The sequence below is a fragment of the Schistocerca gregaria genome, chromosome 5 (genome assembly GCF_023897955.1).
Source record: "Schistocerca gregaria isolate iqSchGreg1 chromosome 5, iqSchGreg1.2, whole genome shotgun sequence".
Lineage (NCBI taxonomy): Eukaryota > Metazoa > Arthropoda > Insecta > Orthoptera > Acrididae > Schistocerca > Schistocerca gregaria.
The window spans coordinates 97,584,278-97,608,381 of NC_064924.1; the positions used below are offsets into that span (position 1 = coordinate 97,584,278).

Here is a 24,104-nt window from a genome sequence, read left to right on the forward strand (position 1 = left end):
CTCAACTGGAAATATCACTTCACTACCCAAACACAGCCCCCAAATACTAGACCCAGTGTTGAACTTGTATAGAACAGTTCTGGCCGCCTTCTCAAAGGGATCCTCCTCCCCTCCCCCAAAACCATCCCTTGCAGACATTTCAGGAATTCCTCACATCCAGTGTTGCCTCCCAGTCCTTCTTGAAGAACATCCCGACAACCCCCAACATCACCCCAGCTGAATCCCGCGCCATTAAGGAGCTGAAAACAGACCGTTCTATTGTAATCCTCCCGGCGGATAAAGGCTCCAAACTGAGGTACTTGACCGTGTGGAGTATGTCGCAGAAGGACTGCGTCAACTCTCCGACACCTCAACCTACAAAGCTGTTACCCAGGATCCCATTCCCTCCATCCAGACTGAGCTGCAGAAAATCCTAAGAGTCCAAGGTCCCTCACAAGGCCTCACAAAGGCTTCCATAGACTTACTCACTCCACCTGAGCCACGTACCCGTACCTTCTACCTATTACCCAAAATCCACAAAGCGAACCATCCAGACCATCCCATTGTAGCAGGCTTCAAAGCCCCAACAGAACGTATCTCAGCTCTGGTAGACCAACACCTCCAACCTATCACCCGCAGACTCCCATCCTACATCAAGGACACAAACCACTTCCTAGAATGCCTCAAATCCATTCCCACTCCTCTCCCACCTGAAACCTTTCTTGTCACCATAGATGGTACATCCCTTTACACAAACATCCCACACACCCATGGTCTCTTTGCCCTTGAGCACTACCTCTCCCAACGCCCACCCGAAGATCTTCCAAAAACCTTGTTCCTTATCACACTTACCAACTTCATCCTCACCCATAATTACTTCACTTTTGAAGGCCAGACCTACAAACAAATCAGGGGAACTGCCATGAGAACCAGGATGGTTCAGTCCTATGCCAACCTCTTCATGGGCCGCATGGAGGAGGCTTTCCTGAAGACCCAACAGCTGCTTCCCCTGGCCTGGTATAGCTTTATAGATGACATCTTTGTGGTCTGGACTCATGGTGAAGAAACACTACTTAATTTCCACCATAACCTCAACTCCTTTTCGAATCTGAATTTCACCTGGTCCTTCTCCAAAACCCAAGCCACCTTCCTGGATGTTGACCGTCATCTTGTTGAAGCTCACATCCACACCTCTGTACATATCAAACCCACAAACAAACAACAGTACCTTCACTTTGATAGCTGCCATCCATTCCACATCAAACGCTCCCTTCCCTACAGCCTAGGTAATCGTGGCAAATGTATCTGCTCCAGTGACGAATCCCTCAACAATTAACACCAATAACCTGACCAGTGCTTTCCTCTCCCACAACTATCCTACAGACCTTGTCCACAAACAGATCTCCCGAGCAATATATTCCTCCCCGTCCAACAACAATGTTCCTACCCTCAGACCACACAGAAGCATCCCCCTTGTCACCCAATATTACCCTGGCCTCGAATACATCAATAAATTACTCCGACAGGGATATGACTTTCTCAAGTCAACCCCTGAAATGAGATCATCCCTTGACAAAATTCTCCCCACACCACCCAGAGTTGCCTTTCATCGCCCCCCTAACCTCCATAACATCCTTGTTAAACCCTACAATATTCCCAGATTACATTCTCTACCCAGCAGTTCCTACCCCTGTAACCAACCCCGCTGCAAAACCTGCCCCATGCATCCCCCTACAACCACCTACTCCAGCCCCGCTACTGGTAAAACATTTGGCTTCTCCCACCCAACACCAGTCCCTCTGAACTGCGGAGATGGGAACTTGCACTCCAACACATCCTTTCATCCCGCCATCGCCCTGGACTCAACCTACGTTAACCAACCTCACTCCCACTTACTCTTCAGTCTTCTCCTCTTTCCCTTTCCTCCTTAGCCATTCATGTATCTTTTCATCCTACGTCTTTATACTATATACCTCTTTACTTCTGTATGCATCCTCTTTGGTTTGAAGCTGGCACAGTACCTACAGTAGAATATCTTTGGCTTCCCTCTGACAACCATGCCCCCATCCTTGCTACCCTCCCTGTTTTCCTTTCCCTGTTGCTTCATAACCTGGGTTGTGAGTAACTAAATCCACTTTCCTTTCTTTCCCCTCTCTCATCCCTGATGAAGGAACATTTATTCCAAAAGCTAGGAACTTTCATTTTCGGTTGTTTTTTGTGTATCTATCGGCTGTACTGAGCTGAGGTAAGCACTGGCCAGCCCCTCTATCTCTTTGTTAGTATTTGTTTCGCATCTTTATATAAGATTTTCCATTAATTATTTAGAAGAATGGAAAGCCTATGAAAAGCGGATGCGGCAAACTGATGTTACCTTACGCCGTGCTTTCTCATTGTCTTGGTTATCGCCTCACATGTTTCAATTCCTCTGTCAACTGGCCCCCTTACAGGATCCGTCTTCAGTCTCTTTTGATAACATTGGCAACCTTCTTTCAAAATAGTACTGTAAACGGAAGCACATCATTGCTGTTCGAGTTGAGTTATATCAGTGTTACAAGAAACCAAAACATTCCTATAAGACTTGGGCAGCTGAGCTTCACGGTTTAAGCCATCATTGTCACTTTGTCTCTGAACTCCATAAAGAGTCCATAAGCTGACCAAATGGTGCATCATGCAGTCATTTGTTTGGTCCCAGTTGTGAGGTTCTTGAGTGGGCCCTTCAATGTGAAAATCCTTCCCACTCCAATGTTCTGACTATGGAACAATCATTTGCAGTTTCGAGAGCTGCAGGTACTCAAACAATTGTGATGCGAGTGACGTTCAACCTGCTTCGTCCCACCATTTGTCAGTTCACAGGGGAACGATACAGTGGCAGTGGTCTGTGTGCGAGCAAAACATCATGGCAACTGGCCCAACTCACAACGGCAGCCACAGCCGCAGCTGCAACACAGCAGACCCTGTAATAAACAACAACACAAGCAAACCACACCTCCATCCTGTACGCTATGTTTTGTCACTCACAATAGGTCCTAAGCAGTGGGCCATTTGCCACCAGTGCAATAAAATGGGTCACATTGCTCCTGTTTGTAACGCAAAATTCCAGTGGCCTATTGCAGATGCTGACACGGGTGTCAATTGTGTATCAGCAATCTCCGTTGCACCCAATAAGCTTTTTATTTATGTCAAGGTTTATCAGAAGATTTTACACCTGCAAGTCAACACTGGTACTGCCGTGTCATTAATCAACTTGAAAACGTACACTGACTTGGGCTCCCCCTTTAGTGCCAGTGTCATGTACATTAGTCACCTACAATAAACAAACCATTCTGACAATTGATAGTTTTTCGGCCCGAGTCACATATAAAACTGTGGTTCGTCCACCGACTTTTCTGGTGGTGAACAATGCATGCACCAAATATTTGTTTGGTTTGGATGCCTTAACCTTTTCAGGTTTACTATTTCCGACAAAATTAATCTTGTCTCTGATCAAGTGCCTTACATGCAACTAGACTCTTTATAATTTTCTATCTGTTTTCTGCAGGTTTGGGTTGTGCCAATAATTTCAAAGCCCACATCACCATGAAACCTTCGGCCTGACCCCATATCTTTCAGGCTTACCCAGTGCCAATGGCGCTCCATGACCAAGTAAAGCCAGAGCTCGACTGCCTCACGGCCTCCACAGTCATCCAATGATTGCAACCAGCACATGACCTACCCCCTTAGTCACTGGCAAGAAGCCCTCAGGACGGTTATGAATTTGCAGTGATTTCAAAGTTTTAGTCAATGCTCAGTCTATCACTGACACATATCCCTTGCCGCACCCTGCCGAACTTTTTGCTAAACTCGCTGGTGGTCAGTATTTTTCCAAGACTGACCTCTCCAATGCATATTTTCAGTTCCCCATTGATGTTGACTCTCAATGGGTCATGGTCATAAACATGCCTTTTGGCTTTTATTGATACTTGCGGTAGCCATTTTGCATAGCCAGAGCCCCAGCGATTTTTCAAACAACTCCCGAGGTCTGTGCCAACTGTCTTGATGATATTGTGGTCTCCAGATTCTACATTGCTGAACATCTCAACAACTTACATATGCTGTTTTCGATGTTACAGGCTGCCTGGTTAAAATGCAATTTGGAAAAGTACTGCTTCTTTCAGCCTTCTATTGTTTATCTTGTGTTCACAGTTTCTTTGGCTGGTGTCAAACCTCTTTGTCAGAATGTATCTGCAGTTGTGGCTCTACTGTGTCCTCTGTCAGCCAACTGACGAACTCCTGGTCTTTTTTTTTTTTAAAAAAAAAAGTTAGGAGTGCTTATTATCCTTGGTGTTAGTTGGGGGGGGGGGGGGGGATCAGTTGCGCAACAGTTACATGCCTTGCTGCATAAGGGGATGTCTTTCCACTAGTTGCAGGCATGTGAAAACGGCATTTTCCTAACTGAAGTCCTTGTTACAATCCGCATCTTGCCTCGTAACCTAACAACCTAGTCAATATTTAGTGTTAGCAACAGATGTGTCTCAGAATGAGCTGGGGGCGTTGTTAGCTCATAAATAATTTGATAGCTCCAAGTGTCCTATGGCATGTACTTCGAAGATGCTTAATTCCGCTCCGACTAGATATTCACAAATAGAGAAAGAAGCTTTTGCCATTGTTTATGCCTTAAAGAAGTTTCATGTTTTCCTGTATGGTGTAAAATTCCTCCTCATCACGGATCACAAGCCATTAGTTTCGCTGTTTAACCCCTATGCATCATTGCCAGACAAAGTTTCGCCTTCAGCATTGGGCACTGTTCCTCTCTCGATACAACTAAGAGACTCACTTCCACCGCCCAGCTAAACATGTGAATGCTGACATGCTTTCCCGTCTTCCAGCTGGTCCGGACCCAGTTTTTGATCTGGAGGAGTTACTCTGTTTCCACATTGATGAATGCGCTCAACAAACTGTATATGGTTTTCCAATCACCAGCACTCGGGTTGTGCAGGCTAGTGCTACCGATCTGATTTTATTGAAAGTAAAGTGATACATTGTGTACAGCATAGATGGCCTGAGGTGCCTCACCTCCATTGTGAACATCCAACCCCCCTCCACCCCATAACTACTACGTATTTTGGCACAGTCTCTCTGTCACTGATGGTGTTCTATTCCTTCATATGGACTATTCTGCTCTTTGCATAGTGGTTCCCTTGGCTCTCTTTTCAGAGATCCTGCAATTGCTGCACGTTGATTACTGAGGCATGTCCTGCACCAAGGTATTAGCCCACCATCATGTTTTCTGAGCTGGTTTAGATGGCAAATCACTCAGCTGGTTATGGTATGTCCTCAATGCACACTGCAGCAAACTGGCCCCCTGGGTAACACTGTCTCTGTGGCTGCAATCTTTGTAGGCCTGGAACAGTCTCCACATCAATATTGCCAGCCCTTTCCTTAATGCCTACTGGCTAATGGAAATTGACGCATTCTCTCAGTTCCCATATGTTATTTGATGCCCATCAACTTCGGCCTCTGCCACTGTAGCAATACCGTCAAAAATTTTTCCATCAAAGGACTTCCTGCAATGTTAGTCTCTGATAATGACTCTCAGTTTGTCATAGGAGTTTGCTTCCTTCTGCAAAATCCATGGGATTCACCACATTTTCACCTCACCCTTCCATCCATAGTCCAATGGTGAGGCCAAAAGATTAGTCAGAAGGTTCAAAACACAAATGGAAAAGTCTCTGAGTCGGCCTCTGTCTGACATTGCCCTGGATCAATTTCTCTCTTCCTATCGCTTCACGCCATTTGGCAACAACAACCCCGCTGAACTGCTCCATGGGCATCAATCCCAAATGCTTCTGCATCTCCTGCAGCCCAGCCAGTGATGCCAACCTGCGCGGCCGTTGTCCCATTTCTGTCCTGGGGCGCCTGTCCGGTGTGGTATTGACAGCAATGATGCCACGGAATAGTTTCTCAGGTTGGTACTACGAGAGAGACCGACGACAGTGCCCTCTAGCCGGTGCTGTCGAGGTCAACGAGCTCTCCGACTGCTTCACCCATTTCATCAGGTGCAGCCAGCCAGGACTCTTTGCTTCAGCATCGCACCTACGTACAAAGTTATGTAATCATTTATCATCTTGTTTTTTGCACCAGTAAACCACGTTCTTGCAGTACCAACTTTTACTACTTTTTCCTGTTCCTACACACACGCTGCAACCCACGCGGGATACGAAATCTGGGAATGTGGTTTGGTTGTTGCCAAAAATGGATTCCCACAGTCATTCCCCGATGCCATGGCTGCCCTCTCTATGACATCTGTATGAAGGAGAGCCTCTCTGCATGCCATTACGAGCAGCTGCGACTGCGTGTGGACGACGAGACAACCCCAACCAGACACCATTGTCAACACACTAATCTGCGTCTCTTGAAGAATCACCCGGTGCAACTGCATCCCTGCCACATCACTAGTGGACAAACCTGGAACAGATTCTCTAATACCGCTACCAGTACTGATGCAACCACTGTCCACACCTGAGCCATCTCCTCTGCCTCAGCCGCCAACTGCAGGGGCACCACCACCACCAGGCCCTGGGCCTGATGGCGCATGGAACTCATGCTGGCGCCACCCATCTTACCGTATGGATTGACATGAGAAGGCGGACTGTGACACTGCTTGTGTCCTAAATACTTCCGACCACATGCTTCAGTATTAGCACGTCATCTCTGTCAGAGCTTCTCAGAGGAAGAAGCCATGGACACCTCGCAAATCTGAGCTGTCCCCCCAAGGGAAGAGAAACGAAGTAATATGCGCACATTTGAAAGCTGCATACATTAGCAGTGTGTTGTCATCTGCGAGAGCGCACTGTGAAAGTGCAATTCTGTGAACTTATGATTGAGCCCACCATTGGGGAGTGCCTATTTAAATCCTGCCATGCTACACTGATGCTCAGTATCCTGTTATTACACTTTCCTTTTCTTACTGTGCTGAGTGTATGTTATGATGATTGGCGTACAAGACACCGACTAATAAAGTTGTATTAACATTCTTGGTTGTGTTGTGTGTCCAGATTACAACAATAAATATCAATGAAAACAACAGAAAACAGAACACGAAACAGGTGCTGCCATTGCAGCAGGACAAAGTCGTATAACAAAGACATCTGTAGGCACTTTACTGACAATCATTTGCAAATTTACTCATCATTCTAAAAACAACAAAGTAAATGTCTGTATATGTATTAATAAAAATTGGAAACATATTGTCTATAAAAATACAACATAACATAGAATGAAAAAATACCAAAAGATTACATGGAAGATTGCAAATTTGGGTACATAATTTTTCAAGTGTGTAGTACAAGCTCAGTAAGTTTGTATTCATGACGTATACGAAGTCACATAAATATGTCTAATTTAACAAAACATCATAAGTGATCCATGATTTTTTTCATATAGCTAAGCTGAGACGTAAACAACCAAATTGATGCTGCAGTGAGGTATCAATGGAAAAAAAAAAAATTGTAGGTGATCAACAATAGAAATCGCTGAATACATTGTGGTAACTATTTGTTTCAGAACAATGATGGGCAATAAAATTTGGAAACACAGTGAGAGTCCACAAATGTTAACACTTTTCACTTATTTTCAAATGGTTTTAGAAAAATGTTATCTACATAATTGTATGTCCACAAACAGAAAACTTTTCATATCTTCTCTGTTTTTAGTTAAGCTTCTACTTGTCTCACTTAATATACTAGCTGCTATTAGAGTCATCTGAGTCAGCATCATCTAATTCAGCCATCATCCTCCTCTTGTAACGTGCGTAGGAGGAGCCATAAAGTCTGATATCCCTTGGATCAGCTTCCTTACTATAAATATAATCTTCCTCTCCATCATCACTTGAAAGCTCATTATCTGAAAAATAAATAATAAAATGTCACAGTCTCATTATTGCCGAGTGAAAACTGTTACACATACTGCCTTCCTTGTCTGTCTATTGTTGTAAAAATTCATCTATCTTTTGGTTTGGTTATTATGGGCACTCACCCAGTCTTGGTTTGAAGTTATTTTAATGAGAAGCACATGTTTTGCTAGTTAGTATATCAACATACACTGAAGCGCCAAAGAAACTGGTATAGGCATGTGTATTCAAATAGACAGACATGTAAACAGGCAGAATTCGGCACTGCTGTCGGCAATGTCTGGCGGAGTTGTTACGTCGGTTACTGCTGCTACAATGGCAGGTTATCAAGATTTAAGTGAGTCTGAATGTGGTGTTACAGTCGGCGCATGAGTGATGGAACACAGCATCTCTGAGGTAGTGATGAAGTGGGGATTTTCCTATACGAGCATTTCATGAATGTACTGTGAATATCACGAGTCTGGTAAATCATCTAATGTCCAACATCCTGTGGACAGAAAAACATTCTGCAAGAACGGGACCAATGATGACTGGAGAGAATCGTTCAACATGACAGAAGAGCAATCTTTCTGCAAATTGCAGCAGATTTCAGTGCTGGGCCATCAAGAACTGTCAGCATGCAAATCATTCAAAGAATCACCATCAATATAGGCTTTCGGAGCCAAAGGCCCACTTGTGAAACCTTGATGATTGCACAACACAAAGCTTTTGCCTCACCTGGGCCCATCAACACCGACATTGGACTGTTGATGACTGCAAACATGTTGCCTGGTCAGATGAGTCTCATTTCAAATAGTACTGAGTGAATGGATGTGTATAGGTATGGAGGCAACCTCATGAATACATGGATCCTGCATGTCAGCAGGGGACTGCTCAAGCTGGTGGAGGATCTGTAATGGCGTGAGGCATGTGCAGCTGGAGTGACCCCTGATAAATCTAGATACAACTCTTGACAGATGGCACGTATGTAAGCATCCTGTGTCATCACCTGCATTCATTCATGTCCATTGGGCATGCCAACAGACATGGGCAATTCCAGCAGGACAATGCGACACCCTACACATCCAGAACTCTATGGAGTGACTCCAGGAACACTCTTCTGTGTTTAAACACTTCCGCTGGCCACCAAACTCCCCAGACATGAACGTTATTGAGCATATCTGGGATGCCTTGCCCCCATGCTGTTCAGAAGAGATCTCCAGCCCCTCGTACTCTTACAGAATTATGGACAGCCCTGCTGGATTCATGGTGCCAATTCCCTCCAGCAATACTTCAGACATTAGTCAAGTTCATGTCATGTCGTGTTGCGGCACTTCTGCATGATCGGGGACTGCCATTCTCAATATTGTACCAATAAACCAACGTCTACCACCTGATTTATCCATGACTGAACCTATGTAATCATTCCATTTCATATCCCTACAAAGTGTTACACAGAACTTTCAAAGTCTCTGGTTCAGTCCTTTCATTCAACTCAGAACCAAAGGGCCACGATCAGTTTTGCAGACAATGCTGCAAATTGTGAGCTTTTTTGAAACTGCATGCGCAAGGCTGGTCTTCTCAACCTTCTCTGCCAGTCACTGGAACGACCCAAGAATGACTTTGGAGCCCAGATGACAGGCATCATTTGTTCCAACATGTGCCGCAATCAGCACCTGGTTACAACCTGTTCCCTCAATGGCTGCTGGAATAGCCTCTTCAGCATGTGCACCTGGTGTCCTTTACCATCTCTTGCTGCCATTTTTCTATGGGGTACCATCATTCACCATACTCAGGTCTGAGCCACCTTCCTGTATCCACACACAGCGCACTGTGACAGGAAACATGAGAACTTCTAAAAAAAAATGGTAGTTTTGGGTTATCATTATATAATACACAACTATATGCTAACTATCAAGTCATATTTCCCCAGGTATTATGAACTTTTAAAAATTGGGGCTGACACAGGTAAGACAGGATTTAGGGCAGAGGTGGTGTTGCCACTGACTCTGAAAGAAAATTGAATGACAAAACGCCATTATTGTAGTCTTTCTTTGAGATACAATGGCAGGCTTAGGAATCTACAACATGTCTCCAGAACTAATTCATTAGTTTCTGTGATTTGGGTTATATTACAGCTTAGCTTTGGCTAAGTAAATACAACTTGGCATAGGATACAAGAGTGCCCCCTACAATAGTAATTAATTTTGTTAGGGATTGTTGGTTGAATTACACATTTTATTTAGCTGTGTAGGTCAAATTCAGAATATGATACATAGGTATCTGCTACAATGACATATGTCCTTTCAAAATCTTTGTTTGTACCACATTTTTTACATGATATTTTGAGCATATGACATTCTGAGTTTACCTTTGTAGCCCAATTTAAAAATTTTATACACAGGGCTTCTGTTTTTCATTTTTGTACTGTTTAGTGACTTAGATTAATATCCATAGCATACTACAGCAAAAATTATTACATTTCAGAATATGACACAGAGCTGTGTAACACAGTAACAACACGAATTAGGAATTTAAGTGGCAGACAGGCACATTTAAAAGTAGACTGTTGGATATTAATTAGCTAGTGGACAAAGACCTTCATCACATGGAGAAAAACACAACACTTCATTTGATGAAGGAATTTGTATGATTTGTATCAATAGCACAATCCAGGCCCTTACTGGAGGCCTACTGCAAAAATATGTATGACCTAGACTTTCACAGAAATAGTTTTTGCATTAGTTTTCTCCCTGTTCCAAACCGGGGGACAGAGGTCAGTTGTGCTCAAAGCTCAGAATATATTGGCTTTCATGTCCAAGGTAAGCAGTCCTGATCAGCCAACAAAAAAACTGAGGGAGAAATCATTTGCTACAACCTATTTACACAGCACTTTCACATTCTCTACAATTCCCAGAAGAGACTGTTTCTGATCTCCCTCTCATAACCATCACCAAAAGGATGTACTAAATGTGCACTGTGCTTCCCATGTCCCTCTGCTCTGATCACTACTGTCCAAGAAATATCACAGCTATTCTGGCATGGTCATTCAAGGTAATTTCTAGGTTCCTATGACCTGCCACTATCATCCTGATGAAAAAACAGAATGAGAGATTAGGGTTCAGCTAGCTTTGATGAAGAGTTGGTTTGAGATAGAGCATACACACAGATTTCAAAAAAGGGAGGTGGGAAATTAGCCAGAACCAGATGAAGGCAACTCTAGCTATAGTAAATCACATTACAGACAATAAACAATAAAAGGGTTTGCATACTCTAGTATATCATGCAACGTTGCAGTGTTGCTGCTAGTACAAAGCTTTAATCAATTCTTTGTCTTACATTTTATGCAAAAGTGTGTACTTTTCGATAAAATTATTATGGCTACACAGATAAAAAGCAGCAACTGTCATTACTCATACAACAGAAGGGAAGGCACACTACAGAGGCAAGTGTACACAAAAAGTATTTGAGGATTTTTACCTATATTCATGTCATCCATCTGCATGGCCAGCATCATGTCATCTTCATTGATACTGTGAAAATTATGAAACATTATACTCATGTAGAAACATTATACCAATATTTGTTTAAAAAAATAGATTATAGCATAGATATATGACAAGCAAAAAAAAAGTACCAAAAAATATACTCAAAAGATGAATGTTTAAACAAACCATAATGCTTTGAAACAAACTGGAAGTGTAACAAAACTTATACCTCAAAGAGATACAGCTCGACCTTCTAGATACAAACTGAAAGAAGGAATAAAGGCAAAGGTATTGAGATCTATCAAACGTGCAACAAAAGGAAAAATATAGCTAAAAAGTTTTTCCTGATGGAGACCTTGCATAAAAAGTTCTCAGTTTACTTGCTGCACCAAATTAGGATAACATTCCAAGCTTTTGATAATTGCCTCCACCTCCCATCTGGGGCTAAAACTGCCTGTTGTGAAATGGCAAGGCTCCCACTTTTATACACACAGGAGGCCTCTGATTGGCTCATTACATCATGATGACAACACAGAAAGGGCCTATAAGTATAAAAGCGGGAGCCTTGCCAGTTCATGACAGTCAATTTTAGCCCCAGATGGAAGGTGGAGGCAATCACCAAAAGCTTGGATTTTTATCCAAAATTGATGTGGCAAGTAAATCAACAACTTTTTATGCAAAGGAAAAATGTTCAAAACATCAACTGTCTGTTTTTTATGAGTCATATCACACTCTGCTTCTACCTTATTACTGCCAGATTTGAAAAGAAAAAATTATAAATAGCACCAATTATGGAAGCAGAAAATAAATAAAAACTAATAGCCATTCATGCTGAAAAAAGTAGTGCTCTTGTATACCATATTAAAAACTCGAGTCGTTGCATTTCATCAGAAGACTCATCAATGTTTAGCTGGACTAGTAATAATTATTTAAAGAAGATACCTTTTAATATAACACATTTTGAAAATGGATTTAAAAAATATAATAATCTCCTCCAGACCCACACAGATTTCTAATTCCTTCCACATAGTCCTGAAAATTTGTGCTTGTGAATTTTTAATAGCAGTGGCAATACTTGTAAAATTTAAAATGAAAAACATTGGTTGCATGCAATAGATAATTTAGGCCTGAATAGTTCACCTCAGTCATTAACAATTTTACTGCACTGTTTGGTGTCACATCCCTCATTAAATCGACCAAGATTTGTACGAATAATTGTAAGAACAGTTATTATTATTGTGTACTTTCAGTTTGCTTTTGGGTTTTCAGAAATACTGTGGGAAGAAAGTTTATTTATGTTGCAGATAACATGGAACACGTTGCTCAACGAATAAAACAAATGCTGCAAACTACCGCGAGCCATAGAAGAGCCTGGGCCGCGAGGGCGTCGAGCTTCCTAGGTCGTTGTTGGACAACGTCAAAGGAAGAGATATTCTGCTTTCTCTTTGTAAACAGATCGATTGAGTTTTGAAAGGTTCATGTAAAACGTATACGTGGGTGACACATTAGGTGGGACCCAATGCCTGTAATACTTCCACAGTTATTAAAAAGTTGTAAAATGGCCAAACCAATAGTTCATCATTTATATAGATAAAAAGTAGTAAAGATATAGGAAAGGAAGAGTTGCGGCGTCAGAATGAAAAGTGATACATCGCTCAGCAACGAAGGAGGACGTAAACAGCGCGCGTTACGTTGTGAAAACAAATCAACTGATAAAATAGTAAGTCTGTAATTAAGCATAAAGCCACGTAACACTGCAACTGCAAATTATATGCAGTGTTGTGTGATCTTTCTCATGATAGCTATTCCCTACACACCTTACTATTATCTACTGCACAAGCTCCACATTTTTCTTTTTCTTTTTCACAAGTATTACCACAACTACTAAAAATTCACAAACACAAATTTTCAGGACCATCTTTATGGGCTTAGGAAGCCTTGTGTGTGTGTGTGTGTGTGTGTGTGTGTGTGTGTGTGTGTGTGTGTGTGTGTGTGTGTGTGAAACTTTTCAATGTATTTAAAACATTCTGAAGAGATTAGAGCAGAGAAATATGATAAATTTGAAGTTTATTTCATTTTCTCTTCTATGCATATCTTGCAAAAATACTGTGAAGATAAAAAATTAGAGATTCAAGCTCGTGCAGAGGCTTGCCAGCAATCATTCTTACTGTGCAACATCTGTGACAAACTAGAAAAGTAGAAACAGCAGTGGTATTCAAAGCACGCTCCACCACCCACCGGCCAAGAAAGCAAGTTAATATTTTACAGTCACCTAGTTCTCAGCTATGTCAAAAGTTTCAAGTCTCTAGCACATCAAGAAGTTGGTTTGAAATCAATTGCAAAATCTGTTCTGAACAGGCACACAAACACAAGAACACAGTATCTTTTAAAACACACCAGACACAAAAACAAATTAATAACGCACTGTCAACCAGTTCTGAGCAATGTTGAAAGTTTAAAGTGTCATTGGGAAGTTACTTTAAAACCATTTGCAAAATTTGTACTGAACAGGAAAACAGAGAAAAAAACAAAAACCTAACAAAACATGGAAAACAAAGGTGGGAAATGACTCTAATGATTGCATACAAGTTGTTGCTATGTACTACAAATAATCTTATAGATCAAGCAACCACAGCTAAAATACTTGTACATAGTGTGAAGGACAAATAAACAGTTTAAAATCAGAGATAGTAAAATAGTCTACATAAAACTGAGTTAAAGTCCAAATCCACAATAACTGTGTATTGTGTTTTCACTGTATGATGACTGGTTTCATACAGAGGTATATCTTCGGGTCATATCTGCTTGTAAAATAAAACTACATAAGTAAAAGCACTAATAATCAACCTAACCTACCTAACAAACCAGACAGTAAAGAAATGTACACACAAAACTGATACTTCATGTGCCACAAATTCCAAGGTACAAGTGTAAAAACATGTCACCCCTCAATAAAATCTTGGGTGAAACGGCAGATGGGCATTTTATCTGAACCAAGCACAATTACATCTCCAAAACAGAGTCAAAAGATGAGCCCAGACAGCACATGAAAATCCACATACAATGAGATAAAACCTGTGAGCACTATACAATGCAGAATGAATGTCACGTAAATTCAAACAAAGCTCACAGTGTCAGTAGAGCATTAAATAAAAGAACCTACCCTTGTCAAAATCCACAGGAGAAACAAAGAATTAAAAGACAGTCAGTCCTTGGGAGTTGTCAGCATACTAAAACATATTGGCATGCATCAAATAGAACTACATGTTAAAGTGCTAGCAACATACTGAACACTTTGAGGATAAGCATGCACCAACCCATCACATGCTGAAGATTGTGGCATCTAGCAGTAGAAATCAAATTAAAATGACATGCAGATTGGATCTCAGGGTTCACAGTAACACAGTGGATTTAAGAGTTAAACAACAATACAGTACGAGAGACAGAAAATATTAGCCGATAGACTTACGGGAAGTGAGATACAATTAAAATTACTTAAAGCTTAGGAAACTGAACTACCTGGTTCTATCTACAACAAAATAACAGAACCTGACTGAAGTCCTAGTTCATAACCAATAAAAATCAAGAAATATATAAAAAATACAAAAATAAAATACCTGAAATGGTGCTACAAGTAATGCTGTTGTCATCAACATTGTTGCTATCAAGAAAAGCCTATATGTGGGTAAAGTCCATGATTTCTTTGATGAAAACAACGTCAAGCGCTGTAGATACGACCCTAAACCAAAATAAGTTGCAAAACTAAAGAAACATCTGATGTCCACAGGGCTACTATAAAGGTCCATAAGGATAATTTCCCAGCACGTCTCACAGTGAATATTAGGTATGGTGCAGACTACCATTCAGAGAAATTGATTTAAGAGTAATTAAACAAATATTATGTTCAACCCTTCTGATATATCAATATGTAATAATACCCATCTGGTTTCGTTGCTTTCCAGTTTGAAGGTTCCACCATACCTAATATTCACTGTGAGACGTGCTGGGAAATTATCCTTATGGACCTTTATAGTAGCCCTGTGGACATCAGATGTTTCTTTAGTTTTGCAACTTATTTTGGTTTAGGGTCATATCTACAGCACTTGATGTTGTTTTCATCAAAGAAATCATGGACTTTACCCACATATAGGCTTTTCTTGATAGCAACAATGTTGATAACAACAGCATTACTTGTAGCACCATTTCAGGTATTTTATTTTTGTATTTTTTATATATTTCTTGATTTTTATTGGTTATAACCATTGCTAATCCACATTCCTGAACGTAAGTAGCATCTCCAAAGCTAAAATAATTTTAGTTCATTACCAGTTCCAACAACTTGATAACCTCATCAATCTCAGCCAGGGGATGATTACTGAAGCCACCTAAGTTCTCATAGACAATCCTAACTATATACTCTGTGGGGATTTTACTGTACATACTTTTAATGTCCAGCATAGCTAACAATACACAGCTATTGTGGATTTGGACTTAAACTCTGTTTTATGTAGACTGTTTTAAATTGTTTGAATGTCCTTAACATTATGTTGATTTTTATTTCCAATTAATACAGTATTTTAAACTAATAAACAATTAAAAATAAGTCTCTATTGCACATCAAAAATTAGTGTGTGCCATCATTATTACTCTCCTATTTTTAAGCTTCTGTCAAGTTATATACACTAACTAATTCCCTATATGTTGCACAGTAATGAGTTGGATGACACAAGAAAAATTTTGAAATAGTCACAACAGTATAAAATATACTAATTATTCTAAAGGTAACATATCTTTATCTTGAAAGGTAATGCCACATGCTGACTTAATTAGACTAATGGGGCAAGCAACATGCATAAGAGGCAACAATTACCTATTATCAGAATCTGGATAATCATTGCGCCAATTATTTTCATCATTTGAATCACTGTCCTCTTCCTCCAACTGAAATTTATCATCTTCTTCATCTGCATCATATACCAGTTCTGATTCCATAGGATGGATACTCAGTTGAGTGTCCAACAACATGTCATCAAAATCAATCTTTTCTGTGTAATACAAATCATATACATAGTTTTTATCTTCACCAGAAGGGTTTGTTATCTGAAACAATATTGACAGCATAATTATTATCACATAAGATATATACAACAGGAAGTCAAAAGAGTAGTAATATATTTGCTCTTTCACATGAAAATGCCCTGATAAAACAATATTTTATACAAAGACAAGGTTAATTAGGATTGACAGAGTAAAAATGTGTGTGTGTGTGTGTGTGTGTGTGTGTGTGTGTGTGTAGGGAGAGGTGTGTCTATGAGTGCACAATCCTGACAAGAGAGTAAGAATAATGCATAATTACCAAATGTTTCCCAAGAAAAACGGAGATAGCACTGAGCAGTAAGCACATTTAAAATACTGATTTTGTCTGCAGCAGTCTGCTATTGGCATTACTATATTGCTGCAACAGTCATCTAGTACACAACCATTATTATTTCAGTGTTTAAAATTGTTTAAGGGCATCCATATTTCAACTTCAAAGTTAGGCAGTCAAAATGCTCCATCTCAGACACTACTCAAAGAGCGTCACAATTGTCGCCCCTGTAAAGGAGTCACTTAATAAGTGGCAGAATTCATGGAGACTGATGTACAATTTTAACAGATGTAAATCCACCCAGACTGCATCTCCGTGTCACTGTTTATGTGAAACAGGGCTCCAGTACATATTCATGACTGAAATCTGAGAGCAAAGAGAGATGATCTCTGTCCAACCTTTTTGCCTTTACATATGTCTGCTTTTGTCTGTATATGTGTGGATGGACATGTGTGTGGGTGCGAGTGTATACCTGTCCTTTTTCCCCCTAAGGTAAATCTTTCCGCTCCCAGGATTGGAATGACTCCTTACCCTCTCCCTTAAAACCCACACCCTTTTGTCTTTCCCTCTCCTTCCCACTTTCCTGATGAAGCAACCTTGAGTTGCAAAAGCTTGAAATTTGTGTGCGTGTTTGTGTGTTTTTTATTGTGTCTATCTACCAGCGCTTTCTCATTTGTTTAAGTCACAGTATCTTTGTTTTTTAAATCATTAATTAATTTCCTTTTTGCTGAGCACCAGGCTAGATCAATAATCAATCCAAATCACACCTCTTCATTGTAACAAGTCTTCTAGTCCTGGACATGGACACTACATCTGAAAAACAAAGAAAGAGAGAGGGCAAAATAATGTGCTGAATTACTGGTAGTGAGCCTTACATTTTGTATGATCTAGTGCACTGTACAATACAAGTGGAAGGAATTACATTAAAATCATTCCTCCTGGTCACTGAAAGACACTTTAACTGTTTCTAAGTGTTTACAGGAGCACTGTCAAATGTTTCCATATGTCTTTTATCTTGACAAGCTGTGCATTTGGTGCTTACATTCATACCTCTGCTTCTTCAGTTCTGTAGTACGTTAGTAATTAATCATAAAATTTTGTGATTGTGTGTTAGGTCATTTAATGAATAAGAACAATTCTGGAACTCTGCTTTGCAATGTGTATAAACTAATCAAAAAGACTCAGCAAATGAATAGCACTAAAAGTAACCAATCAACACACACTTAAATTTATAGCTACAATGTACATGACACTGTGTGCATAGAATTTTTTAATGAGAAACAGGAGTAGAAACAAACAATGGAAATCCCAGAGTAGAATAACAAAAATCCCAGAATGGAATAACAACAATATCAAAAGAATAGATTGCTACTCACCACTTTGAGATGTCAAATCACAGACAGGCACAACAAAAAAGAATATTAGAAACATTTTTCCTTTCAAACTAAGTCCTTCATCAGAAACAGAACTATCACATATTCACACAACTCACATACACATGGCTACTGTCTCCTGGTGCTAAGTTCAGAAACAGGAGTAAAATACAAAATACGCTTTTAACAAAATATACTCAGAGCACACTATCACTCTTATGACTCCTCAGAAAATTGGACAACCTGGGAGCAATTATATGAAAATGAGTGTAACAGAATGATGGAAAGACTGCAATTGTCCGACTGCTATTGAAGTTGCAAATAAACAGTCAATATTAGTAAGACAAAGCTCTATACACAACACTCAGAACTGCCAAAGAATAAGAGACTGCACAACAGTGTAAAGTATATCTTCAAGATAAGGTGGTGATAACATAGTCAACAAAATGTGTCCAAAAATCATGTGACATAGTAATATAGATACAAGGTATGCTGGAAATCAAGCTAGGGCCTGTGGGTTACAGGTTACCATATGTGGTGGCCTTCCATCAGTGGTATACAGAATGTCAATACGGGGTGCATGGGTCTCACAAGGCAAAACAGTATCCACATTTATTCTTCACACTCTGTGTTAGGCTGCATGGTAAAAGCTTGCAATAAAGTCTCAAACTATTGAACAATCTACATGTCAGCAATGGTTAGTGGTGCTTGAGTTAGCTTAGAACATCTCATGTAGGATTAATCAGATTTAAGTGCATGTAAAGAGTTATATATTATCCAACATGTGATGCATTCACGTTGCATGTACTCAGCCTTGTCATGCACCAGATGGAATCCTGGACTGCATGCACCACAAAAAGACTGCAGGATTTCATCTGTATTATTACAAATATCAGAATACTCCACAGAATACATTCAGTGGCATATGTGCTCTTGATCTAACACAGTCCCATATAATGCCGATTATCTGTGCTATTCCACAATGCGGGCATGGTTGTACATAACTCAAGAACAAGCTAGAGTAAAAAACTGGAAGAATCGCTTTTCAGGCCAAATCACAACAAATCTGTGAGCAGGACATTATTCCACTGTTCTTGAACTATCTCATGATAGGCACAACATCACATTAGTCCAAGCCACCAGATACATTTTTGTGTGGAAATGCATCTGGTGGATCACTCAACATACAGAGTAACTTCACAAAGCAGACACTACACAGTTCAATGGAAAAGTGCAAATCAGAGACTGGCTCAAGATCACCAGCCAGGACAGGTGTCACACTGGCTGTGCTCAGGGTAAAATAACAATACTGGGATTTAGTTACAGCAATCACTCAACATAGTCCATACTCTCATTTGATATAAACAAGGAGTATGAACAACTTAGTGGATAAAGTCAGAAAGCCCATTCGGCTGTTTGCAGATAAGATAATGCTGTTGTGAAGTGGCTGACATTTCGTAAAGCAACATATTTGCACCAATAAAGGGCACAACCAACTGTGGTCTGATTTCATAATAAGTGATAAGACACTAGAAACTGTCAAAGTTGTCAAACATCTAAGAGTACATATTTGTAATAAGATTAATGGAATGACCACAAAAAATTAGTTGTAGCAAAAACTATGAGGAGGTAGCTTACCCTTGTTCAGAAAATCGTTGAAATTTCTGTTCAGCTTGGGACCCTTACCACATGGGATTAATAAAAGAAACAGAAATAAAAAAAGTAGCTTACTTCATCAAAAGTTTGTGTTGTAATCATGAAAGTGTCATGGAAATGCTCATCCAACTACAGTGTCAGATGCTACAAGAGAGGCATTTTGCATATTGGAGAGATTTGCTATTGAATGCTGAGAATGTACATTTTAAGACAGAGTTAAGCAATATTTTACTTCCTCCCATATTTATCTTGTGAAATATTAGCAACAGTAAAAGTGGATAAATTTACTAACAGTCATTTTTCTCACATGTCACTGCGAAAGCAACAGGAAAAGAAGGGAAGTGACATTCAGCTGCTACCACACATCGCAAGACAGTTATTGCAGTATAAATTTAGATCTTGATGAATGGTTATGAACTTTTCTTTGCTGACAATGCAAGTGCCACCATAAGCCTTCAAAATGCAAATCATATTTTCTTGAAAATTAATAACTGGTTCTCTAAAAATGGGCTGTTGCTGAAACTAGGTAAAACACAATACATGCAACTCGGCATGGCAGAAGGCCTAACCACACCTTTAGAAATAACACATGACGACAAATTACTAAACTAAATAGAATATATTTATAAGACACAAACTGGAAGTTACAACTTACATGCCTTCTTAAATATCTAAGCTCTGCAAATTTTGTGTTGTGGATAATATCCAATTTTGGAGATCAAAATGTAAAAATCTTGATTTTTCTTTTCTTATTTTTATTCTTTAAAGTCCTACAGCCACCATATTCTGGGGTAAATAGTCATGAAGAAAAGGTGTTTGTTACACAGAAGTGTGTAATAAGAATAATATGTGGTGCTCACTCTTGAGCCACTTGTAGACAGCTCTTAAAACAGTAGGGAATACTGATAACAGCCTCATAGTACACTTTCTCGCTTACGACTTTTTTTGTCAACAATCAATCACAATTTGAAAATAACAGTAATATTCATAAATACAGCAATAGATAGAGAAATTATTTACAATATCCATCACTCAGCCTTAGCATGGCACAGAAAGAAGTGAAGTATTTAGCCGTAAAAACTCTTTGATCATTTATTGAGTAATGTAAAGAATATAATGGACAATAAAATTAATTTCAAGCACAAACTGAAAACATATTTGCTTGACAATTTCTTCTACTCCATAGAAAATTAGTAATGTGATATGTGGGTATTAGTGACAATCACTGTGTTATTACTGTATGAATTAAGAAATGTATAGGTGCATAAAATCTGGAGAGAACTGCATCAAGAAGTAAGACTGTGTACTGTGTTGTTGTTTTGGTCTTCAGTCCAGATACTGGTTTGATGCAGCTCTCCATGCTACTCTATCCTGTGCAAGCTTCATCATCTATTCAATAACTCCTCATTAGTTATGTGATCTACCCATCTAATCTTCAGAATTTTTCTGTAGCACCACATTTCGAAAGCTTCTATTCTCCTCTTGTCCAAACTATTTATAGTCCATGTTTCATTTTCATACACAGCCACACTCCATACAAATATTTTCAGAAATGACTTCCTGACACTTAAATCTACAGGGTGTTACAAAAAGGTACGGCCAAACTTTCAGGAAACATTCCTCACACACAAATAAAGAAAAGATGTTTTGTGGACATGTGCCCGGAAACGCTTAATTTCCATGTTAGAGCTCATTTTAGTTTCGTCCACCTACGCTCAATGGAGCACGTTATCATGATTTCAAATGGGATACTCTACCTGTGCTGCTAGAACATGTGCCTTTACAAGTACGACACAGCATGTGGTTCATGCACGATGGAGCTCCTGCACATATCAGTCGAAGTGTTCGTACGCTTCTCAACAACAGATTTGGTGACCAATGGATTGGTAGAGGCGAACCTCCATGGCCTCCACGCTCTCCGGACCTCAACCCTCTTGACTTTCATTTATGGGGGCATTTGAAAGCTCTTGTCTACCCAACCACGGTACCAAATGTAGAGACTCTTCATGCTCGTATTGTGGACGGCTGTGATACAATACGCCATTCTCCACGGCTGCATCAGCGCATCAGGGATTCCATGTGACGGAGGGTGGATGCATGTATCCTCGCTAACGGAGGACATTTTGAACATTTCCTGTAAGAAAGTGAAGTCACACTGGTACGTTCTGTTGCTGTGTGTTTCCATTCCATGATTAATGTGATCTGAAGAGAAGTAATAAAATGAGCTCTAACATGGAAAGTAAGTGTTTCCGGACACATGTCCACATAACATATTTAATTTCTTTGTGTGTGAGGAATGTTTCCTGAAAGTTTGGCCGAACCTTTCTGTAACACCCTGTATACTCAAGGTTAACAAATTTCTCTCCTTCAGAAACGCTTTCCTTGCCATTGTCAGTCTACATTTTATATACTCTCTACTTCAACCATCATCAGTTATTTTGCTCCCCAAAGAGCAAAACTCATTTACTACTTTAAATGTCTCATTTCCTAATCTAATTCCCTCAGTATCACCTGATTTAATTTGACTACATTCCATTATCCTCGTTTTGGTGTTGTTGGTGTTAATCTTATATCCTCCTTTCAAGACACTGCCCATTGCATTCAGCTGCTCTTCCAGGTCCGACTGTGTAACTGTATAGGCAATATTGTACGACAAGTTCTGCAAAGCTAGCAATAATTAATTCTCAAGTACTGGTATTGGTACAAAAGTATTTACTACCTTTATAACAATATAGTGAAAGGATAGTTGCTACTCGCCATATAGCGGAGATGATGAGTTGCAGAAAGGCACAACAAAAAGACTGCCAGGAACTTAGCTTTTGGCCAACAAGGCCTTTGTCAAAAATAGACAGCATACACACAGACATGCACACACATAAATGCAGCTCACACACTGATGTCAGTCTCTGGCAGCTGGAGCCAGAGACTGTGGTCATCTGTGTGTGTGTGTGTGTGTGTGTGTGTGTGTGTGTGTGTGGGTGTGTGGGCGCGCGCGCTGTCTATTTTTGGCAAAGTCCTTGTTAGTTGAAAGCTAAGTTTCCGACAGTCTTTTTGTATGGTGAGTAGCTACTCTCCTTTACATTATATTGTTACATTTCATCCTGGATTTTCCATTATTTTATTTATTACCTTTCCTTGTCATTTTTATTGTACACTCATTTTTTTCAGATTTTCTAAGCAACAAATTCAGGTTTCAGTGGTACACAACTGCTATTGCAAATCCATATTTTACTGCGCAACAAGAATGGATATTAGTGACAAAATTCCTCACACAAGAAACCAAACATAATCTGCATGGCATGCTTACAAAGGACAATTACAAACCTCTGATGGTGTAGTATGATCTTTATTCCTCTCTGGTGGACTTTTTTCAATATCAACCACTGTTATCATTTGACTCCCTTCCTTTCCTCCAGATCCAGCTGCTTCTGTGGGCGGTGACTTCTCATCGTCTGTGTCAGCTGTGTTAAGTGCTCTGAAGCAGTTCACAACCTGGGGAAATTTGAATCAGCATAAATATAAAGTATCCCAAGAAGTTTTCTTGCAATATTGGAAGTGAGCACCGGTGACACAGTTTATATGGCAAGAAAAGGCAGAAGCCACACACGGAAGGATGCCTACAAAACTCAGAAAAGAGGATTTCAAACTCAAAACTGAGGATAATCGCTAAAAAGTAGAACAGTATTATGATCACAAGAGAAAAGAATACTAACAAATCATGTGACTGCTTATTAAGAAACAATTACACACACACACACACACACACACACACACACACACACACACAATTTTGTTAAATACAGTTTTGTAATTTGTTTATTCATTCAATGGTGGCCTAAAGAAACACGTTGAAAACAGTGTGATCGATACCAATAGTTCAGTGCACTACACCGAGATGATATAACATATCAAATTTACACTTGATGATCAGTCTATTTCAATAGCATTCTAGTATTCACAAGATTCCCTTTATAGGACTCAGAGAAGCATGTTATTGCTACTCAGTGGGAAACCACAAAGTTTTTTCATGTGTATCTCTGATCATGTGTACTAACCCAGGCATCTGTTGTTCTTTCCAAGGAATAATTTGAACAGAAAGTGCAGGACAAAGAAGGTAACACCCAATAGAATGGTACAGATATACTGACAATCAATTAATCACATGCAGCATGGTTATCAATAACACCATTATTCGAGTATAAATGGTTTCCAATTCCAATTTACACTGCATGATCATTGTTAGTGTAGAGGGAGGTGGCATCGACAGTGACGAGCAGGGTGTCAGGTGGTAAAGGAACAAGAGCGTTGTTCATCACTGTTGATACCGCCTCCCTCTAAATTAACATCCCCAATGACCATGGCCTTGCTGCTAT

The 24,104-nt window shown here is 39.9% G+C and overlaps 1 protein-coding gene across 1 annotated transcript in view; it reads right to left on the reverse strand.

Annotated features, from left to right (window-relative positions):
- Window positions 1–7,166: 7,166 nt before the first annotated feature.
- Window positions 7,167–24,104, reverse strand: part of LOC126272012 (probable RNA polymerase II nuclear localization protein SLC7A6OS) — a 59,020-nt gene continuing 42,082 nt past the window's right edge. Inside the window, exons 3-6 of the mRNA XM_049974501.1 lie at window positions 23,056–23,223; window positions 16,205–16,434; window positions 11,327–11,379; window positions 7,167–7,860 (exon numbers count right to left, since the gene is read on the reverse strand). Of these exons, the coding sequence (XP_049830458.1) occupies window positions 7,700–7,860; window positions 11,327–11,379; window positions 16,205–16,434; window positions 23,056–23,223 (612 nt within the window). The 3' untranslated portion in view covers window positions 7,167–7,699. The remainder of the gene's footprint in view (window positions 7,861–11,326; window positions 11,380–16,204; window positions 16,435–23,055; window positions 23,224–24,104) is intronic.